An 18,804-nucleotide genomic window follows, 5' to 3' on the forward strand; every position below is an offset into this window, starting at 1 on the left:
TAACGCAATGATGATGTCGGTGGACATGCGGTCTTGCGATCCGCGGCTTCGAATCCGGTTCATATCCGAACAATTGCGAGCAGCATGAGGCAGGTGGTACGAGCGGCCACCCGGCACCTCGGCCCATGGCGGCGTGCCTACGCGACGACGAAGAAGTCGGCGGACGACTACTTTCTGCCCAACCTCTTTGGCAGCGTCCACTCTACGACGGCGTTGCCTCCGAATGCACCGGCACGTCGCGAAGGAGAGGAGGACCTGTATGACAGCGACATGGACCTCCTTGATGCAGGTACTACGACTCGAGCTTGTCTGCGCAGCGTATGCACGTCGATCCTAGAGCTCTCCTCGCTCTTGGGCCCATTGCCAGACAAGGAGGACGATGCGGCTTACGATCCTACGTCGCCACTGCGCGTCGAGCGGCCTCGCCCGCCCGCGCCTCCATACGCTGCGCCGCAGCCAACGCAGTACACGGCTGCGCCACCAACGCCCATGCAGGCAGCACCTCCGACGCTTGCCCGTAGCCCCTTAACGGTGGTTGGTGACGTGCATATCCTCAACGGTCCGTGCTCGCTCGTCCATGGCAACGTTCTCGCAGGGTACGAGTATCTCGTGGTGTGTCGTCGATGGCGCATGCTCGTCCTCTAGGACGCAGGTGTCGTGGCCACGCCTCGAGGCGCAACTGCGAACCTCCGCTCAGGGCGTCGCACTGACGTCGTCGCACACGAACGACGAAGGCGCCGTGATCGACACGCTCTTGTCCAGCGCTGCATCAACCACTATCATCCTCAACGCCGGTGGTATATTCGCCAAGCTCACACGATGCGCAGATTCACAGCTTCCGAGTAGGCCTGCTCGGCGCCGGTATCCGACGCGCCGTCGAGCTCTCCCACGCCCGTGTCATTTTGATCAACCCGCTGGGGGCACCCGCGGCGTCGCCTATACCTGCGGGTCTGCGCTACATTAGCGGTGCGTCGTGCAGCAATGCCATCAACGCGGATTCGAATTACGATGTTTTTCATTTAGGGTTTGGCGCCGTCGCGTACGAGCTCGCCCTTCTCGCCGCGACCAAGCACGACGCCTAGGACGCTCGCTCGCGGGCTCTTTTGAAGTATGTGCGAGTAGATACTATAGTCGTACGAACGACTAGAAGGACATGTTTTTGTGGTCCAAGACGTTTTGCTCGTTGAAGACGAGCGCCGATTGCCCGAGGAGCGATGTCACGACCTTGAACTTGGCGCGAATGAGCTGCAGGTCCATGTGGATCTTTTCATCGAGGCTGTTCTACAAGGCGACCAAGATATACTCGTCGCTAGTCGGCGCGAGAGTCGTACCACGAGGGCGTAGGCGCGAATGCGCTGGCCCAGCGATTCGATCGACTTGACCGCTCTAAGTGCCTTTTGTGGTGGCAACTTTAGCTAGCAGATCGAGCGGCTACCTCGGCGGCAGTGAAGAAGCGTCGGCCATTAGCATTGCGCTCCAGAGCAGGTAGCAACCATGGTAGAAGCCGACTTCGCTGCCAATCTCGTAGCCCTTGACCTCGCTACGCGTAGCCTCGTTTCTCCATGCCTCGTCATGCGCTTCTACCCCAAATCGTTGCCTTCTTGGAAGCCCAAGCGGCGGCCTTCCTCGACGCCCTGCGCATGCCCTTGGACGATGCACTGCTCTTCAATGCGGTCGACGAGGTCGAACACGTCGTCCATCGTGGCTCTTCTTGGCTTCAATTTGTATTATACAGGTTGGCATCCGACGCGACACCATGTGTTTTAAACAGTTTGCACCCCGGGTTCACAACGCACATCTCGCCCTTTCCTCGCCATGGTCGTGTATCGACCTACACATAATAGACCTCGCGCTTAGCTCTTCTTCTCTCCAGCCGTGTTACGCGCCCTGACGCGCGGTCGACGCAGTCCGATCGACGCGACGTCCACCGATATGCTGTATAAAACCATATCGAACTGTTGGCAGCAGCCTGTCACATTCGATATTCACACATATACAGAATCAGAGGCGCGCGCGCGGATTGGCCAAAAGATAAGAATTCTTGGTTGGTGCAGAAAGCTGGGACCGAGTGACTGGCTCGTGCGACTACGGCGCTTGGCGCCCGCGATTTTCATTCAAAAAAGGGAAGAACCAAAAGATAAATAATGGGTACGTAAGCATGGAGGTCCTCGGAGCAGCTTGAGGCTAATGCCAACATGTAGTCCAGATCAAGGCTCACGAATTGCGCTCGAAGACCAAGGCCGAGCTCCTCACGGAACTCGATGACTTCCAGCAGGAACTCGCCCAGCTCCGTGTCGCCAAGGTCACGGGCGGCGCCGCCTCGAAGCTTGCCAAGATCAAGACGGTCCGCAAGTCGATCGCGCGCGTCTTGACGGTGTACAACCAGACGCAGAAGGAGCGCCTTCGCGAAAAGCTCGGCAACGGCAAGCACGTGCCGGTCGACCTCCGCGAGAAGAAGACGCGCGCCATCCGCCGTGCCCTCACCAAGTCGGAGAAGGCCATCAAGACCTTGAAGCAGCAGAAGAAGGAGGCGTACTTCCCCAAGCGCCGCTATGCCCTCAAGGCTTAAATGGATGATGGACTCACTCTATGCTACCTCGATCGACTCGCTTCTAGGACGTGATCAAGCCAAATATAGTGTCTTTTTCCCTTCTTGGCCCGCGCCGCGACCACGACTACTAGCCTCCTTGCGCCCATCCCGACACCGACGTCCTCTCTCTCGTCGACGAGATACGCTAGTGGACATGGCTGCAATCGTACGCATGCACCCGCCCACGCAGCCTCAACGCATCATTGCGCCACCATGCGAGTCGCTCATCGACTTATGGCTAGCGCTCCATGGCATGAGCGAAATCGTAGCTTGATTCCATCGAGCTTCCTCCAAAAGCAAGACGGACAAAGTGCAAAGCTCGGAGGAAGATTAGATAGAGGAATTTACTATAGAGAGTAGGATGATCACGGCGCTCGTCGCAGCTCAGCGGTCGGCATCTCGAGGCTGCCGACGTTGAACTCAGCGAGGATCGCGTCACGCTGGCGCGTCATCGCGTCCAAGACGCGGTCTTCGTAGCAGACAAACGCAAGCTGCGCGCGCCACCGCACAGCCTTGATGTAGTCGCGGTACACGCGCATCGCAATGGTCGCGGCTTCGTGGACCGGAAAGCCGAGGGACCCGGTCGAGATGGACGCGATCGCAATGCACGTGGCGCCGACCTCGCGCGCGCGCTCAAACGCGTTAAAGTACGTACGGTACAAGGTCGCTGCGCAGTCGGGGCGGTTCGTGGAGGGCCCGACGCAGTGGATCAAGTGGTCGACGCCGGCGTCGAACCCTGGCGTCGCGACCGCGTCCGCCACATACCGCCGCGTGTTGCGAAACTCGGGGCTTCGTAGCAGCACCGTGAGCTCCTTTCCTGCACGGTTGAAGACGGCGCCGGCCGCGCCAATGCCAAAGCTCAGCAGCGACGAGTTGGACGGGAAGATGAGGCAGTCGAGTTTTGTCGTGCCAATGCTCGTGACGCGGCCAATGTCGCCAGAGACGACTTGCAGCGACGCAAAGATGGCGTGCTCGACGCACGTCTCGAGAAAGGCGTTGCACGTGGGCGAGAGCGGCACCTTGCACGGCGGTGGTGGCAGCGCCACCTGCGCCACGATCGCAGGGTTGGCCTCGCCAAAGTGGGCCTGCGCCAGCCGCCGCCACAAGAGATCGTCTTCGCCATACGCGCAGAGGCCGTGGGTCGAGAGGACGACGACGCTCAGCGCATGCGCTGTGCTCGGAGGGCTCATCTCGAGGAGGCTCTGGCAAATGTCCTGGTTCGCGAGCAGTTCCATGGCGGCGACGAGCCGACGGAAAATGAACCCACGAAAAATAGACCCACCCAATCGGCGCATCCGGATACTGAACGGCGGCCCGATCTTCGACGATCTGGCAAGCTTGAAGTGACCGGCTTGCTTGATGCCACGTACATAGAGCGACAACTTGTCCATCGCTTTATCTTGGCTGCTGCTCGCACCGGGCAGCTCCATATTGCACACAACTTGGTGGACCGGTGAGAAATGCAACGTGTTAAAAGTGATGTTTTACGCGTCTTCTTCCTCGTCGCTCGGCTCGTCGTGGCCTTCTTCGTCGTCGCTATGCACCACACGGTTGCGCGTGCCAAAGGGCTCTGTGCGGGGCTCGATCTCCAAGCAGCCGTCGTTGAACCGATGCAGCGTCGCTTGCCGCGCCGCGTCAAACGCGTTAAAGATCGACTCTTCGTAGCAGATGAAGCCCACTTTGGCGCGCCAGCGGTAGGCCTTGACGACGTCGCGGTACGCTGCCATCGCGATGCGGCTCGCCTCTGGTACGGGAAACCCGAGCGACCCCGTTGAAATGGACGCGACGACGACGCAGCGCGCGTCGATGCGCACGGCCTCTTGGAACGCGTGCACGTACGTGAGGTAGAGCCGGGATGCTGCGTTCGGCATGCGCCAGTAGGGTCCAATGCAGTGGATGAGGTGGTTGGCGCCCGAGTGGAAGCCGGGCGTGACGACGACCTCGGCCGTGTCGTAGTGGCGGGTGCGCGCGTACTCGCGGCTCGACACGAGCATGTCGAGCTCGATGCCCGCGCGCTCAAAGATGGCGGCGGCCGCGCCAATCCCGTGGTTGCGCAACGATGGGTTCGTCGGAAAGACAAAGCAGTCGATGGGCGTCGCATCCAGCGTCGCGATCGTGCCAATGTTGTCGCGGACCACCGTCATGGTTTGGAAGAGTGACCGCTCCATCGTCGTCTCGATGAACTCTTTGCAAGACGCCGAGACGGGCGGCACCTCGAGTTCCATCTCCCACGTCGGGTGGCGACACAGCGCCGGTAGCACGGGAAAGGCCACGAGCGGCGCGTACGGCCGGGCCGGGCCAAAGTGGGTGGCGACGAGACGCGCCCAGAGTGCGTCGCTGGCGCCATATGACCGCAGCTGCTTGTTCGTGAGGACGACGAGGGCGAGCGGCGCAGCCGTCTCGGCCATGCACATCTGCAGCACGCTTGCCGCAATGTCCGGGTTCAGGAAGAGCTCCATCTTCGTCGTCGTGTTCCCAGAAATGGAAGTGGAAACGAGCAATCGCATCGACGTGGCCATGTAGAGTGATGATTGATTGGAACAAGAGTGTAGGTCTGGCTTCGACGCGCCATCAGCTCGCGCCACCTGTTAGAAGGAGGCAAGTCGAAGGCCACTTGGAAGATGCTTACTGCGTGTCTACTGCTATTGCTGGACATGACTACCATCCAGGGACCGATGCCCACGCGTCTCCGTCTTCGTCCGAGTCGGGAACAATGTCAAACATCGTGTCCATCACCGACACATTCGAACGACTTGCAGCATTCGATGTCGCCGCAGTCTCGCTGGGCTTGACGGCGGCCATGTCTCCATCCTCATCCTCATCCTTATCTTCATCTTCATCACCGAGGCTTCGTTGGGACTGGGACGCCAGCAGTGTGCCATGGTCGTCGACCACAGGCAAGTCGGCCCACGAGAGCATGTCCTCGTCAAACGCATCCTCGTCCGCATCACCGTCGTCATCGCGTGTTGTGGCGAGCATAACCAAGCCTTGACGCTAACATACCATACACTCGTGCGTCACTCCTGTACCCCGCCCATGAGCGTCTACCTGAATCTCAAACGGAAACGAAATGTGGGGCGACATGGACGACTTGAGAATCGTGAGCGTGCGCGAAAATGACGTCGTGCGCTCCAGTATGATCTGCAGGTCGTCGCACTTGATGGTGGTGCGTCATACAAGCAGACAGTACGTACGCGGATCGTGATGCTGTGGGCCCAGGCCACGCCCAGCGCCGGATGCGAGTACGCCGGCGCCCCTACGCCCGTACCATACGAGTGCTTGCCGTGTCGACTATCTATTACCGTCGTGGTGCTTGGTTGTTGCATGGTTGGTCACGACGACAAAGGCCTCGTACGCCGCCGCCAAGTACTTAAGATTGCTGGCCACGTTCATAAGCAGCATCTGCCGCTTCGCCAACGACATTTCAAGACCACTCTACGCTGCGTGTTTCTACTAGTGAGTGCATTGCGGGCGTCTACCTCTTGGGCCAGGGACGCGAGCGAGTCGACGAGGATCATTTTGCAGCTGCCCGTCAAGTCGGCCGCAAGGCCGTCGAGGCTATTGTCGTAACGGTAGATATGACGTTGATGCAGTGGGCACGTACTGCGTCTGGAGCTCGTCCAGCGTCGAGACGGGCACGAGGCGAATGTGCTGGGCGATCGAGCTGACCTTTGCGCACAGCGCCGCCTCGGTCGTGTACGCCATGGGCGACAGCCGAGCGCGCGCCATCTCGCAGATCCTATGGATGCGCGAGGTAGACTGCATTTCATCATCATCATCGCATTGAAGAGAAAGCCACGTACCGCTTGGCGCTGACGTTCTGGCCGCTGTTGAAGTACAGGATCGTCGTGTCGGGAAACTCGATCGCGCAGAGCACGGCAAGCTGCATGCAAAACTGCGACTTGCCAATGCCAGAGACACCCGCGAGCTACTTGCGCCATACGATGGCGTGCAAATATGCGATACGATGGGGTTTGTACCTCGGTGATGGCGCCGCAGGGCAGACCGCCGTACATGCCTTTGTCGAGCTCGGCCAGCGTCGTTCGGAGGCTCGACGGCGAGTTGACGCTGCTCATAAACATGTCGAAAGCCTACGCGTCATGAGCTTCGTGCGAGCTAGAGCGGCGGCGCGCACAAGCGTCGGCTTGGGGCAGCTGCGCAGCGCAATCCGGGCCACGAGGTGCTACGACGTGATGGGCGGACGCTAAGCAAGTCGGACGCCATGTACCTCGAGCTCGGTCGTCGAGACGTCGAGGATCTGGGCTACCTCCATCTCGGAGACCTGGACGAGCCGCTTGAAGCTGCGGATACCCTTGGCCTCGAGCGCTGTCGCCGCGACGCCTTCCTGCGCCAAGACATGCCGCAACATCGCGCCGACCGGTTACTGCTGGCATCGTATCCGGACAGCGGGACACGACCTTCATTCCGCATCGGAAAACAGATCGCGCCGACTCGACGCAAGTGCAAGACCGTAGAAAGGACAGCGAATATGGACGTTCCGACGTGGCGCCAAGAGCGTCCTTGGCAACACTCGTCGGATTCTTCAAGCACGGGCAATCCTGGCAGGGCAGTGGCAGAAGCGTTGGTCGGACAGAGGACCAGCGGACCAGCTGGTTGCTCATCGCGCTGCTGGAGAAAGGTGATTGATTGTGGATGCCGTCATCGTTGACGCGTGACCTCATCGTACCAACGTGCAAGCTGCACGCACCAATGTACCGTGTTAGTTTCCAATTTACGCACATCAATGACGACGACGACGACGACCAAAGCGCCAGTCCACGTGCCCCTCGCACTGCACCTTGCTGCCGTTGTGCCCGCCAGCATCGTTGGCGCCGTCGTTCTTGCAACCAAGAAAGGCACCAAGCAACACATCCGCCTCGGCCGCGTCTGGACCGCCTCCATGGTCGCCACGTGCCTCACGAGCTTTGGTGTCACGGAGCTCGTGCCCAGCGGCAGCTTTAGCCCGGTCCACGCACTCAGCGTCTTGACACTGGCGTCGCTGGGAAAAGGCATCCAAGCGATTCGGCAGCGCAACGTCAAGCTGCATAAACAGTGTATGTTGGGGTCGATGGTTGGGCTCGTGGCCGCGGGCATGGCGACGCTGCTGCCTGAACGACGCATCCATGCGTGGGTCATGCAAGGCAAGGAGCCATGGTTGCAGCGCGTTGAGAAAAAAGCCTAATTTGCGATCAATATATAACGTCACTTTGAGGCTCTTCGTGCTCAACCGTATCGGGCAGACGTGGCTCTAAACGATGACCGCTTCCAGAGGACTACAATATTGTACCAGAGAATACTAGTCAAAGGTGCTCATTTGCATGACAGCTCAGCATTGTAATACCAACATGACGTGCGAGCAATCGAACCGGCTCGAAAGCTTAGAAAGCTTAGTGCCCCCAAGTACGACCCATAGTACGACCACTGTCGTTGCACGGTTTCTTGGCATTTTGGTTTCTTGGTATACAGGATGACGTTACGTGGGGCATGTCAGTAGACTAAAAGTGGCCGACGATCTTTAAATGCATGCTACTGGTAAAGAGCTCATGCTCAGTGCTTCCACCCAGACTTGGTTCCACAGTCGAGGGAATGTCGTGCAAGCCGCGTCGCCGTCGTGTTGGCGCTTGAGAACCAGCGACTCAATCAAGATACCTGCACTCTTGCTGCATGGTGACCATCTGATTGCGGATACCGTCATCGTTGACGGCAAGGGCAATCTCGAGATGCGATGGTCGTTGGCACAGACCTCCATTTTCAATTTTGAATTTAGCCAACCATGACCACGTGCAACCGAGCTAGTATGGCGCCTTGCGACCGGGCGACTGTGCCTGTGAGCTTCCACCTCGCAGCCCTCACGTCCGCGACCGTCCTCGGTGCTGTCGTCTTTGCAACGAAGAAAGGGACCAAGCTGCACGTGCTGCTCGGGCGCGCAACAACAGCAGCGATCGCGGCCACGTGCATCTCGAGCTTCCGCGTCAAGGAGCTTCGAACCCAGAAGGGCTGCCTCGGCTCTGTCCATGCGCTGAGTGCGCTCACGCTTGCGTTCTTGGCGCGCGGTATGTACGCGATTTCGACGCGCAAGGTCAAAGTGCACCAACAGTTCATGGCGGGCTCCATGGTCGGCCTCCTCGGCGTCGGTGCCCTCACGCTACTCAAGCTTAAAACGCGAACGCATTCGGTGCCATAGCTAAGTGAGGCATACGTTGTGGGATTGAATGCACAAGTATACTTGAATGTCTTGAGACTGCGGACGTGATCCGCACGAGAAGGTCGACGAGACGAGGTTAAGGTAAGGCAGTGCACACAGGTACCGGTACTTCATTATTAGAGCGACGCCGGTTCCTTCCGTGTGGGTAATCTTGGCGGCTACTCGTACATCGCGGTTCACGAATGCCTCAAGTTGAAGTGACCGATCCCAATACAGTAATTCATCCGGATACCCCTGGTATGACTACGACCATCAACATGCGGTTTCGAAAATCTGTGCCCCTCCTGAAGCTCAGATTGAAAAGCGAAAGGTCCTCATGGCATCGACGACGACCAAAGCGCCAGTCCACGTGCCCCTCGCACTGCACCTTGCTGCCGTTGTGCCCGCCAGCATCGTTGGCGCCGTCGTCCTTGCAACCAAGAAAGGCACCAAGCAACACGTCCTCCTCGGCCGCATCTGGACCGCCTCCATGGTCGCCACGTGCCTCACGAGCTTTGGCGTCACGGAGCTCGTGCCCAGCGGCAGCTTTAGCCCGGTCCACGCACTCAGCGTCTTGACGCTGGCGTCGCTGGGAAAAGGCATCCAAGCGATTCGGCAGCGCAACGTCAAGCTGCATAAACAGTGTATGCTGGGGTCGATGGTTGGGCTCGTGGCCGCGGGCGTGGCGACGCTGCTGCCGGAACGACGCATCCATGCGTGGGTCATGCAAGGCAAGGAGCCATGGCTGCAGCGTGTCGAAGTGAGACGTTGAGCTACATTTCTAAGCTGACCGTCAACTCGACTATAAATTGGTAAGCTCAGCAGCCTGCTCTTGGAGCGCTTCAGCTGTTGACGCTGCTGCACGCATTGAGTTCTACCGACTCGAGCAGTCATATCTTATTGCAAGGTTGGGCTGTACTAGGGCATTTCATCGATGTAAGCAGCTGGCTGGGACATCAGACGCATGCCACGTGCGGACGCGTATCCTGGCCAAAGATCGCTACACGTTTTCCGGATACAATCCGGAAAATTGTAATTCTACTGTTGTGGACACGACAATAGAATAGCGACGATTCTATTTAAGCTGGATGTAAGTATGTAACAGCTACTAGAAAATATAAATACTGCATTTAAATTCGGCCTTGGGGTGTGAACACTTGGCACGCGCTGGGCCATTTTCACGAGGATGCTGGCAGCCGCAATTGCGTTGGCGCTGGTGTCGACGGCGGTCGTCGCGGACGAGCCGCGCTGCGTCAAGTGGCGAGCTACCTCCGGCTGCGACCCCGCGGGCCCGCGCGATTCGTGGTACGATGCGTCTTGCAGCTCGACGATCCAGTCGGGCAGCTCGGGCTACTGCGAGTGCGAGAACCGGCGGCGCGTCCGCGAAGTCGACTGCGACCATCACCCGTTCACGTGCCAAGACGCGTGCAAAGAGGATGCGTCCGCAGAGCTGCACTATCCCGCTGGCATGGAGTACGTCACTTGCGGCAGCACCATCAAGCTCGTGCACGAAGCGAGCCGCTTCCGCCTGCACTCGCACGAGGTCAACTATGGCACGGGCAGCGGCCAGCAGTCCGTGACAGCCCATGGCTCGCGCGACGACTACAACAGCTACTGGCTGGTACGTGCTTTGCTTGCACGACCATGCATTCTCATAAGGATGCTAGGTCAAGGAAGGCGACGGCGACGCCGCGTGCTCCTTGGGGGCTAAGATCGCCTGCGGCGCAACGATCCGCCTCGAGCACATCAACACGCGCCGCAACTTGCACTCGCACCATTTTGCGTCGCCGCTCTCGAATGGTCGGTTTGGCGAGGTGAGCGGTTTTGGCGTTGCGGGCGACGGCGACCGCAGCGACTCGTGGATCCTCGAGTGCGAAAGCGGCATGCAATGCAAGGCCGGCGACGAAGCGTGTGCGAACGGCGCGGCGCCGAGCTGGGCGCGCGACGACCTCGTGCGCCTGCGCCACGTCGAGACGCAGCGGTACCTCCACAGCGACCACGCAGCGAGCTTCAACAACCAAAACTGTCCGCGCTGCCCGATTGTCGGCCAGCAAGAAGTCAACGCCGTGCCGACCAAGAACGACAACGGTCTCTGGTTCGCGGGCGAAGGCATCTACGTCGGCTAAATCGCTTGCAGGGTGCCTCGATCCACGCAACGCCCACCCATTGCAAACACGAGTTGATACGTTGATACTTTTCGCCCCATCTTCGATACAACTCGTTCAGGGGTGGCCGTCCGTCGTCGACATGTATGGTCCATTGCAATGGGCTTGGTACGACCCGTAGGACCCCAGAGCAGTCCACCGCGACCAACGCATGCCACACCAAAACAAGAGACGACGAACGACAAGTGGTCGACTCATTATGCGTCGTCGTCGTCACTGCTCTTGGCGACGTCGAGCACTTCGAAGCCGTCGTCGTCCAGCGTATACCGCAAGCTCTCGTCGGCCTGGAGAAAGGCCTCTGGGATGCCACCCGTGTTGGAGGGCATCGCGTATAAATGATGCTTCAGGGCGGCGATTTCGGCCGCGACGCCGGCCACGAGCGCGCACGAAGACGTCGTCGCCGCCAGGTGGCAGCAGCACGCCCGGGGCGCATGGGCCGTCAGAATCGGCGTCAACGTCTCGAAGAGCTGCACGACGTAACACTCGGCGGGGCGGCCAAACCACCTTTTAGCTTTGACCTCGAGCGTCAGAAGCTCGGCCACGAGCGTGCGCAGCTGGTTCTCGGCACAGACGCGAGTCAAGTCGTCTTCAATGAAGCGCTGGAAGGCCTCCAACTGGCTCGTGGCCGCAAAGACGACCGACTAGATGAGTTTCGCATGAGCCGAGTCGACACCAGAGAATACAACACCTCGGGAAAGAGACTGCGCAACGTCGTTGTGGCACGCAGTTCCTCCTGTGCCTTCTACAAGCAGGATACGAGATGATATGCATGTATCACAGGAGCGTAATACTTCTTTGAGCTGCGAGTCGTCAGTGCGTTTCTGAAGCTCGGAGGCGATCTGCGCCTTGTTGAGGTCTTCAAGAAACTTGCGCTCTTCGATGTACGAGACGAGCCAGAGCATGCATTGGTCGACCGTGCCGCTGCCCGTCTTTTCGTAGCTCAAAATTGCGTCGTCGCGCTTGAAGCCCATGCCCATGAGCCGCTGGATGGCCAAGTTCATCTTGGCGTTCTCGGCGCGGGACCCGCGGCTGGGCCCACTCACCTCTTCAGGCTCGGGCGACGACGCTAGGCATCATGAGTCCACTCCATCACGCAGTAGTGTACTGTACGGGCGCTCATCGGGACGACGAATTCGCTCATCTGTCGCTGGCCCCGAGGGACCTGGGGCGCCGGTCGCTTGGACGGTGTGCTCTCTGGAGGCGGCGGTGACGACGACACGGACGCTTTTGCTTTAGTCTTGACCTTGGATTTCGGCTCTGGCGTGGCGACAGCTTGCAGAGGCGTGGATTCGGGCTCGAGAGGCGGCTGGGGTGCGTGCTTCTTGCGTGTTTGTTGTTTGGGCTCCGGCGACGACCGCATCGCCTTCTTCGTTGTCTTTGCAGGCGACGACCGCGTCACGGGGCCTTGTGTGGCAGGTGCTGCTTTCGCGAGCGATGCTCTCGTCGGCCGCTTCGTCGGCGCGTCTGCAACCTCTGCCGCCTCGTGCGCTTCAAGCGCGTTGTCCATGGCGCGCTTTCGACAGACGCTTTGGATGCTCTGTATGTTCTTCTTCTTCCATTCGTCGTAGCCGGGCGAATGCGCCTTGTTGAAGATGACCGTGATCTAGACAGGCAGCAGGGTGGGCGACGAGGCCGCGCAACGTCGCAGGTTACCGGGCCCTTCTCCGCCGCCACGTACTGGCCAATCTTCTCGACCGTGAGTGTGTCCACGCCTTTCGTGTTCAGCTCGAGGATTTCCCAGCCTACGTCGCGATTGCATCGATGAGGTCATCGTCGTCGTCGTCGTCGTCGCACCGGGGCACACGTTGGCGCGGGCCGCTGCTGTGCTTGGGTGCACGAAGGAGACGAAGACCGAGCCCGGGCCATTCGGGTTGAGCGAGATGAGCGTCATGCCAAGGCGCTCGCCCGGGACGCGCTGGAGCACCTTCTTCACGAGCAGCGTCATGGACGGGATCGCGGATATCAACGGCAAGTCGACCGCCAATGCTAAAGTAGCGTCCGGTTACGATCATTCTATCCGGATGCCTACCCGACTTGCAGCCTCTGCCGGTGCGATCTTGTTGCTTGTCAAGGTTCGTACTTGTAATGGCTATTAGCAGCTGCCACCGACTACAGGACTACACTGTCAGGCTCGAAGGGCTACGCGGATGACCTCGTACGGGTTTAACGTAGTAAAGACAACTCTCTTTAGAGTCCTCAAGGGCTAGCAATGAGCTATGAGGAGCTGAGCGAAGTGACATGCAAGCCAAGAAGTGGTAGGTTAGACATTCCTGGTGGACTGTTGCTAGGGCTGGTAGTACGTTTGTCCGCCACGGTGTGGGCGTTCAGTCGCGAAGCATACAATATTGTCTGTTGAAAGTATATTAAGCTATTAGTTTACAAATTCAATTCATACATAGTCGAAATTTCATAAATACAAAGTGGCGTGGGGGGTACGCCTTAAAGCGTGAGGGGCTTGAGGTAGCGCTTGGCGTCGTCGTACCCGAGGCAGATGACGGCCGCGAGCCCATGCACTGTGCCTTCGAACGCATCGAAGGTCTGTTGCTTTTTGGTCTTTCGCCGGAGCCAGAGCTGCTTGATGTCGGCGAGGTAGTGGTGCAACACGGGCGACGGCTCGTCGTCCATGTCCCACAGGCTCGGGTGCCGAAGGCTCGCGTAGAGGCTGAGGCACAACGCTACATATAGAGCGCAGCCGTGGAGCGCTCGGAGGTACGTCTCTTGGGTGCACTCGTCTTCAGCGTCGGCGAGCAGGTTGATGAGCTCGGCTTGGACGTCCGGGAGCGGCGACTCATTGTGCTGGCGCGGCAGAAGCGCCAGCATCGACTGTTCGAGATTGGCCGCCAAGCTAGTGACGCCAGCGTGAGCTCGGCGAGCTAAACGAGCAGGTCACGTACTCTTCCCAGTTGATGTCGTGGTTGCGCCGCCGCATGAGCGTCGTGATGCTACTGAGCATATCGGTGACGTCGGCTCGGGACCGCTTCTCAAGCTCAAAAAGGCGTGCAGATAGTCCATCGCGTCCGAGGCGTGCGCTGCCGACGGCTGTTGCTGGCGCTTCTCCATCTCCTCGACGGCCGCGGCGGTCAGCGGCTGCTCGGTCTTGACGAACCGGCCTTTGACGCGCGGCCGGGCGTTGGCCAGCGTCTTGCGCACGCGGTACCGGACCTTCTTGCGGGACAGGCGCTACGCACACGATTTCCGTGACATGGGAAAAAAGCCAGACATTTGGTGTACCTTGGTACGCTTTTCCATGTACTTCTCAATGAGGACGCGGCGCGAGCGCGGCGTGTAGACGCCAATCTTCTTGGACGGCACCGGAAGGAGGTTGTTGAGGCTCAAGGCCGGCGGGCCTGACGGGTGGTTCAGCGGCATGTGATGCACCCGTGGCAAGCTATCCAACAGAGCCATGGTGTGAGATACTGGTCCAAATCTGTCTCGATGATGCCTACTTGGTTGGGCTGGGATCGTCGACGATCGGCTTGGGCGGCGCTTTTGTAAAGCTCAAGAGCGCTTGGCCACCTTCGTGGTCCGAGCCTTCGGAGCTCTCAAATGACGAGCTGTACGTGGGCTCGGCGTAGTGCTGGACGCGCTGCACCTGCGTGTGCTGCGGCAAATCGTGTCGTTGCCAGTCCAAAACGACGCTCAAAAAGAGCTCTTGAGACCGCAAAAGATCCTGGGCTTCCTACATTGGAGCGTGTTCGATGCGTATTTCGTCAACGCAGATTCTACGTACAGCGGACGTCTCGCGCTGTGGCTGCTTGGCGTAGAGCTGGTCGAAGCGGGGCAAGTCGCGGTGGGTTGCGCCGGGTGGCGGCGACGCTGTCCGCATGCCCTCGAGCGGCGAGGCGTAGTGGCGGGCGAGGTTCATGCCCAAAGATAGAGTGCGTAGTCGAACGTCACTTTTTGACGCGTTGGTCACGCGAGAGTCAGCACTAGTCGACGTGTTGACGACTAATGGCAGCCCCACTTCTTCGGTGCCGACGGTAAAGACGACCCACCGCAGCCACTGCTCGGCGGCTTGAGAAATATGGAGACACCGCGCCGGCTTGTATCGCGAACGGTGGCGGGTGATTGGCTACGACCGCCATGTTGCCGTGTCATTTTGCGGATTTTGTTCTCGGCGGCGCCAAAGCCGCGCGCTGATTGGCTACAAAACACCTACCCCGCTCCAGAGATAGCCAGGCAGCGCGCGACGTTTTTTAAATTTTGAGATTTCTTGGCGGACGCTTTTATTCCATCGCATACAAACCCAAAGATCAAAGCGCAGAGAAGGCCATTAAAAATCGATGTCATTCTTAGCGTAGCCAAGTTGAAGTTGCAAGTGGAATCAATGGACCGAAGAAGGTGCTGCGAAGGTTCAGCGCCAGTCGGCCTCTACGTGGCGTCGCGGACGGCCACTCGTTTCCAGCGGAGCGTCGCAGAGCGGGCGCCACGTACGTCTCTATGCGCCACGACCGCAAACTGGTGGCTCTCCGCGAACCGTGTCTGCAGGATCCTGTCCCAGTGGGAAATGATATGAGTGGCCTTTCTGTGGTCCGCGATGACTTGGCGCGCCCACGATGTGGGTGGTACGTGGAGCACCGACGGCGTGCCGCGCGACTGTCCCATGATAGAGCGTCGCGGCGACGGCGAAATACGTGGCACGACGAGAGCGCAGGATGCGAATTAGCAACACGCTACCATATCTCTGTCGACGCAGCGGTCGACGGCTCTGCCATCGTGATTCTCCGCTTGGTGTTGATGCAGACATCGTTTCTTCCCACGGCAGTGGGCTGGCCCATGGCGGTGCTGTCGTTTTGAAGGGTCTGTTGTAAAGGACACTTGTCGCGAGGTGAGTTACAGTACAATTGTAGTTACTGAATTTGACCAATCTGGAATTGGCTTGAGCTCGTTGGCTCTGCGCCTGGATCTTGGATCGTGTGCGATCGTGGAACCGGTCTTCTAGATCGCTCGACCTTGCGCGGAATTCCACTTCTTGAAAACGGCCCCATCATGTCTTAAAAGAGGAGAGCGCACTGCGGTTTGTGCCACTGTCGTCCAAGGCCGAGCGACGCAATCAAATTCTGCGTCTTCGCGTCCATCGACGCGCTGCCGCGATGGGCGGCAACGTAAAAGGCACCGTCACCATTCGCCTTGGCGAGCGCGTGGAGGATTTTGGCATGGTGCTCGTGGCGCCACCACTGGCTAAAGACATCGACACACGTCATGGTTTGCATGGCCTCGACAAGGGTCGGGACGAGATGCACAAACTGGTCCCATGCGCACGGATGGTACGCCACGTTGAGCGTCGCCAAGGGCAGGCGCGCCGCAAAGAGTCTCTGCAAGTCGGTCATTTCCAGCGAATTCTCGGCCAAGTTCAAGTGGCGCAAGTGGCGCAAGTCGGGCAAGAGGCGCAAGAACGCCTCGAGCTGCGTGGTCGTGAGCTCGTTGCGCTTGAGGTCCAATCGCTCGAGGCGGTGCAGGTGCACAAGCCCACGCAGGAGCCGCGGGATGTTCTGCTGCGGCGCAAAGATCGACGCGTGCGTGAGCCGCGCCAGCGCCGGGCGGAGCATGTCGCGGTCGATGGCGCTTGTGAGCTGTGCGCACCCGAGCGAGCGTAGCTGCGCGGCTTCCAACAGCGCACGGACCATCGGCCGGGGCAGCGTCGGCGGAAACGCCGACGGCGCCGCGTACTTGTCCCACTCGAGATGCACAAGCTGCGGCGGCAGGTGCGGTACGCCGTATTTGAAGAGATCCACATCGCGGAGACGCAGCGACTGCAGCGAGGTCGACGTGCCAATGGCCGCCACCAGCGCGGAGGCAAGCGGGGATGTCTGGCGGTCTAAATCGAACGCCACGTCGCGCAGCGCCAGGGATGCACTATGCGGCGCCTCGAGCCACGCCAGGAGCGCGGAAGCAAGCGCCGTGTGGGACACGTTCGTGAGGCGGTAGCCCCGAAAATGGAAATGACGCACGTGCGGAAGGACCGAGAGCAGCGCATTCAGCCAGAGCGGGTCCAGCAACGCCGACGAGTGGCCGCGCACGATGCGCAAGCGCTCGAGGAGCGGGCAGGCGAGGAGCGTGTCGCGCACGAAGAAGGCGTCGTCGAGGACCATCGGATGCCAACTGCACTTGATCGTGACCTCGACGAGCGCGTCGCAAAGGTACTGCTCGAGCAGCTCGACATCGCATCGTTCGTAGATTGCGTAGCGCACATGCACACGCGGTGCTAGCGGTAGCGTTGCCTGGATGAGCGCGCAGACGTCGCGCGACAGACGACCATGGAGCTCAAAGGCCAACGGGACCTCGATGACCAGCGCGAGCGTCGGCGGCAGCGCAAGCTCGACCAGCGAAGAGAGCGCTTGCATCGACGGCGTCAAGAGGTCGCGAGGCAGCGCATGTAAGAACGCTGCGAGCGCATCGTACGACGGCAGGAAGCACGCAAGGGTCTCGAGGACATGCGGGACCGCGCTTGCCATCGCTGGGATGATGGTAGTTGCGATCTTGGATTCGGCATCTGGCGGCTTCTTTTGACGTCTAAAAGTGGCATGTGCCGATGAAACTTGTACGTGCAATTTCTCACGCTAGACTCGTCCATCGGCGACGCGAGTTGGCGCGTCATGCTCTAGAGAGCAGATTTTATGCACCTGCCAAGTATGGGCGATTTCGTGTTCAATCATGAGATTGGCGATCCAAGCTCGGAGCGGCGTGTGGCCACTCTCGCGTCATCGCTGATTGGCCAGAAAGAATATGTTTCAGCGAATCGAATCGCTGGATGGGATGTTTTTCATCGTGTTTCTTACGTGTGTTGAACACCAGTCAGAGTGATGGTAGGGTATCCAGGATCAGGAATGCATGTGGTCATTCGCGAGACGAGACCGCCGACAGTCTAGTAAGAACGACCACAACTGGAAGACATATCTGCCAGTGCAGATCTGGTGGCGCGGAGTTTATCTTCTCCTGTCATGTAGTAAGCTCACCTGTGCTCACATGGCGACATGACCGAGCCAAGATAGGTTTGATAGCTCGATGAGGACGAGAATGCATTGCACCTACTAGTACCGCCGCCGACTAGACTTGTCTGGTACCCAACAAGGCCCAAATTTACACCGTGCGTCCTAGACGGACCGATGGATACATGGATATTTGCCTGTCGCTCGTGGAAATCTTGTCGGAGTACTCTTATCCGACGCCGTAGTTTAAGCAAGAGCGTATAAAGCCGAGGTGTTACTTCGCTTGAAGCATCGATAAGCCGTGTTGTTGCATGGAGATGCACCCGTTTTCAACACTTCTTGAATAATATTAGAGTAGAATTCAACGATTGCCGGGCCAGGCAAGGGAAAAAGGGGGCTCTCCTGGCTGCTTCCACCAGATCGAGTCCCATCATTTGCATATTCCGATGGCAACTCCTCCTTGGGGTTGGCGACCTTTCGCCGAGTTGCACGCTGTGGTACGGTAAACACGAACCGATTTGGCAAAAATCTGATAATTGCCATTCGAAGCGCAACCTCGGACCACAACCTTGGACTGTTGCAGCCGCCAGCTGGCACGTTAAACCCCACGTTTTACGCGGGTCGGCGCACTGAAGAATGAAAGCACCCCGCGATGGGAAGGAGTGTATGCCCCTCCACATCCCTCTGCACCTTGATGCAATGACCACGTCTCCTAGAACCAAGTTCCCGTCGCGTTCTTCTCTGCCCCTGTTTAACCCGTGCATTTAACCAGCAAGAATTCTTGCTGCAACGTTATACGTTTTGGTGGCCTTGGCAAATGGTCGGTCTGGTTGAGTACTGGTGCTACACTGTACCCATACGCTACTACACTCGACGCCCCAATCGTCGTCGTAGCTCTGGCGAAATCACCGCGGCCACTCTGTCCTTCAGAGTACC

At 59.0% G+C, this 18,804-nt stretch overlaps 13 protein-coding genes across 13 annotated transcripts; 6 read left to right on the top strand and 7 right to left on the bottom strand.

Moving 5' to 3' along the window:
- Positions 1-84: 84 nt before the first annotated feature.
- SPRG_01515 (hypothetical protein) lies at positions 85-1,164 on the top strand (the record flags this gene model as incomplete). The annotated part of the gene is made up of 5 exons (XM_012339725.1): positions 85-289; positions 338-596; positions 646-797; positions 847-966; positions 1,024-1,164. 5 exons carry the CDS (start codon positions 85-87, stop codon positions 1,080-1,082), a joined length of 795 nt encoding a protein of 264 aa, XP_012195115.1. The 3' UTR covers positions 1,083-1,164.
- On the bottom strand, positions 994-1,716 carry SPRG_01516 (hypothetical protein). Its single transcript, XM_012339726.1, has 4 exons — positions 1,585-1,716; positions 1,436-1,540; positions 1,332-1,386; positions 994-1,281 (listed from the first exon to the last, which is right to left on the bottom strand). The coding sequence occupies exons 1-4, from the start codon at positions 1,698-1,700 to the stop codon at positions 1,144-1,146; spliced, it is 414 nt and encodes a 137-aa protein (XP_012195116.1). The 5' UTR covers positions 1,701-1,716; the 3' UTR covers positions 994-1,143.
- A 367-nt stretch (positions 1,717-2,083) lies between these two features.
- Positions 2,084-2,672, top strand: SPRG_01517 (60S ribosomal protein L35). Its single transcript, XM_012339727.1, has 2 exons — positions 2,084-2,148; positions 2,202-2,672. The coding sequence occupies exons 1-2, from the start codon at positions 2,145-2,147 to the stop codon at positions 2,567-2,569; spliced, it is 372 nt and encodes a 123-aa protein (XP_012195117.1). The 5' UTR covers positions 2,084-2,144; the 3' UTR covers positions 2,570-2,672.
- A 283-nt stretch (positions 2,673-2,955) lies between these two features.
- On the bottom strand, positions 2,956-3,837 carry SPRG_01518 (hypothetical protein; the record flags this gene model as incomplete). Its single annotated transcript, XM_012339728.1, has 1 exon — positions 2,956-3,837. Exon 1 carries the CDS (start codon positions 3,823-3,825, stop codon positions 2,956-2,958), a length of 870 nt encoding a protein of 289 aa, XP_012195118.1. The 5' UTR covers positions 3,826-3,837.
- Positions 3,838-4,074: 237 nt separating this feature from the next.
- SPRG_01519 (hypothetical protein) lies at positions 4,075-5,060 on the bottom strand (the record flags this gene model as incomplete). Its single annotated transcript, XM_012339729.1, has 1 exon — positions 4,075-5,060. The coding sequence occupies exon 1, from the start codon at positions 5,047-5,049 to the stop codon at positions 4,075-4,077; it is 975 nt and encodes a 324-aa protein (XP_012195119.1). The 5' UTR covers positions 5,050-5,060.
- Positions 5,061-5,198: 138 nt separating this feature from the next.
- On the bottom strand, positions 5,199-6,959 carry SPRG_01520 (hypothetical protein; the record flags this gene model as incomplete). The annotated part of the gene is made up of 10 exons (XM_012339730.1): positions 5,199-5,584; positions 5,639-5,731; positions 5,785-5,846; positions 5,893-6,025; positions 6,070-6,148; positions 6,195-6,329; positions 6,394-6,518; positions 6,571-6,681; positions 6,726-6,773; positions 6,819-6,959. The coding sequence occupies 10 exons, from the start codon at positions 6,957-6,959 to the stop codon at positions 5,249-5,251; spliced, it is 1,263 nt and encodes a 420-aa protein (XP_012195120.1). The 3' UTR covers positions 5,199-5,248.
- Positions 6,960-7,334: 375 nt separating this feature from the next.
- On the top strand, positions 7,335-7,772 carry SPRG_01521 (hypothetical protein; the record flags this gene model as incomplete). Its single annotated transcript, XM_012339731.1, has 1 exon — positions 7,335-7,772. One exon carries the CDS (start codon positions 7,335-7,337, stop codon positions 7,770-7,772), a length of 438 nt encoding a protein of 145 aa, XP_012195121.1.
- Positions 7,773-8,387: 615 nt separating this feature from the next.
- SPRG_01522 (hypothetical protein) lies at positions 8,388-8,774 on the top strand (the record flags this gene model as incomplete). The annotated part of the gene is made up of 1 exon (XM_012339732.1): positions 8,388-8,774. The coding sequence occupies one exon, from the start codon at positions 8,388-8,390 to the stop codon at positions 8,772-8,774; it is 387 nt and encodes a 128-aa protein (XP_012195122.1).
- Positions 8,775-9,100: 326 nt separating this feature from the next.
- SPRG_01523 (hypothetical protein) lies at positions 9,101-9,575 on the top strand. The gene has a single exon (XM_012339733.1). The coding sequence runs from the start codon at positions 9,112-9,114 to the stop codon at positions 9,544-9,546; it is 435 nt and encodes a 144-aa protein (XP_012195123.1). The 5' UTR covers positions 9,101-9,111; the 3' UTR covers positions 9,547-9,575.
- Positions 9,576-9,930: 355 nt separating this feature from the next.
- SPRG_01524 (hypothetical protein) lies at positions 9,931-10,978 on the top strand. The gene is made up of 2 exons (XM_012339734.1): positions 9,931-10,395; positions 10,442-10,978. The coding sequence occupies exons 1-2, from the start codon at positions 9,961-9,963 to the stop codon at positions 10,898-10,900; spliced, it is 894 nt and encodes a 297-aa protein (XP_012195124.1). The 5' UTR covers positions 9,931-9,960; the 3' UTR covers positions 10,901-10,978.
- Positions 10,979-11,102: 124 nt separating this feature from the next.
- Positions 11,103-12,919, bottom strand: SPRG_01525 (hypothetical protein). The gene is made up of 6 exons (XM_012339735.1): positions 12,734-12,919; positions 12,593-12,681; positions 12,050-12,542; positions 11,731-12,005; positions 11,628-11,681; positions 11,103-11,580 (listed from the first exon to the last, which is right to left on the bottom strand). Exons 1-6 carry the CDS (start codon positions 12,882-12,884, stop codon positions 11,137-11,139), a joined length of 1,506 nt encoding a protein of 501 aa, XP_012195125.1. The 5' UTR covers positions 12,885-12,919; the 3' UTR covers positions 11,103-11,136.
- Positions 12,920-13,378: 459 nt separating this feature from the next.
- On the bottom strand, positions 13,379-14,804 carry SPRG_01526 (hypothetical protein; the record flags this gene model as incomplete). The annotated part of the gene is made up of 6 exons (XM_012339736.1): positions 13,379-13,784; positions 13,834-13,881; positions 13,977-14,119; positions 14,171-14,327; positions 14,386-14,618; positions 14,670-14,804. The coding sequence occupies 6 exons, from the start codon at positions 14,802-14,804 to the stop codon at positions 13,379-13,381; spliced, it is 1,122 nt and encodes a 373-aa protein (XP_012195126.1).
- Positions 14,805-15,837: 1,033 nt separating this feature from the next.
- Positions 15,838-17,422, bottom strand: SPRG_01527 (hypothetical protein). Its single transcript, XM_012339737.1, has one exon. It carries the CDS (start codon positions 17,392-17,394, stop codon positions 15,934-15,936), a length of 1,461 nt encoding a protein of 486 aa, XP_012195127.1. The 5' UTR covers positions 17,395-17,422; the 3' UTR covers positions 15,838-15,933.
- Between the last annotated feature and the right edge of the window lie 1,382 nt (positions 17,423-18,804).

This window comes from Saprolegnia parasitica (genome assembly GCF_000151545.1).
Source record: "Saprolegnia parasitica CBS 223.65 unplaced genomic scaffold supercont2.3, whole genome shotgun sequence".
NCBI lineage: Eukaryota > Oomycota > Saprolegniomycetes > Saprolegniales > Saprolegniaceae > Saprolegnia > Saprolegnia parasitica.

Coding starts and splice junctions, on each gene's coding strand:
- SPRG_01527 (XM_012339737.1), bottom strand. CDS start 17,394: ATGGCAAGCGCGGTCCCGCATGTCCTCGAGACCCTTGCGTGCTTCCTG.
- SPRG_01525 (XM_012339735.1), bottom strand. CDS start 12,884: ATGACGCTGCTCGTGAAGAAGGTGCTCCAGCGCGTCCCGGGCGAGCGC. Junction 12,682..12,733: donor CCGCGCCAACGTGTGCCCCG/GTGCGACGACGA, acceptor ATCGCGACGTAG/GCTGGGAAATCCTCGAGCTG. Junction 12,006..12,049: donor CGTCGTCCCGATGAGCGCCC/GTACAGTACACT, acceptor CATGATGCCTAG/CGTCGTCGCCCGAGCCTGAA.
- SPRG_01524 (XM_012339734.1), top strand. CDS start 9,961: ATGCTGGCAGCCGCAATTGCGTTGGCGCTGGTGTCGACGGCGGTCGTC. Junction 10,396..10,441: donor ACTACAACAGCTACTGGCTG/GTACGTGCTTTG, acceptor TAAGGATGCTAG/GTCAAGGAAGGCGACGGCGA.
- SPRG_01523 (XM_012339733.1), top strand. CDS start 9,112: ATGGCATCGACGACGACCAAAGCGCCAGTCCACGTGCCCCTCGCACTG.
- SPRG_01516 (XM_012339726.1), bottom strand. CDS start 1,700: ATGGACGACGTGTTCGACCTCGTCGACCGCATTGAAGAGCAGTGCATC. Junction 1,541..1,584: donor CAAGAAGGCAACGATTTGGG/GTAGAAGCGCAT, acceptor GGCTACGCGTAG/CGAGGTCAAGGGCTACGAGA. Junction 1,282..1,331: donor TTCGCGCCTACGCCCTCGTG/GTACGACTCTCG, acceptor GTCGCCTTGTAG/AACAGCCTCGATGAAAAGAT.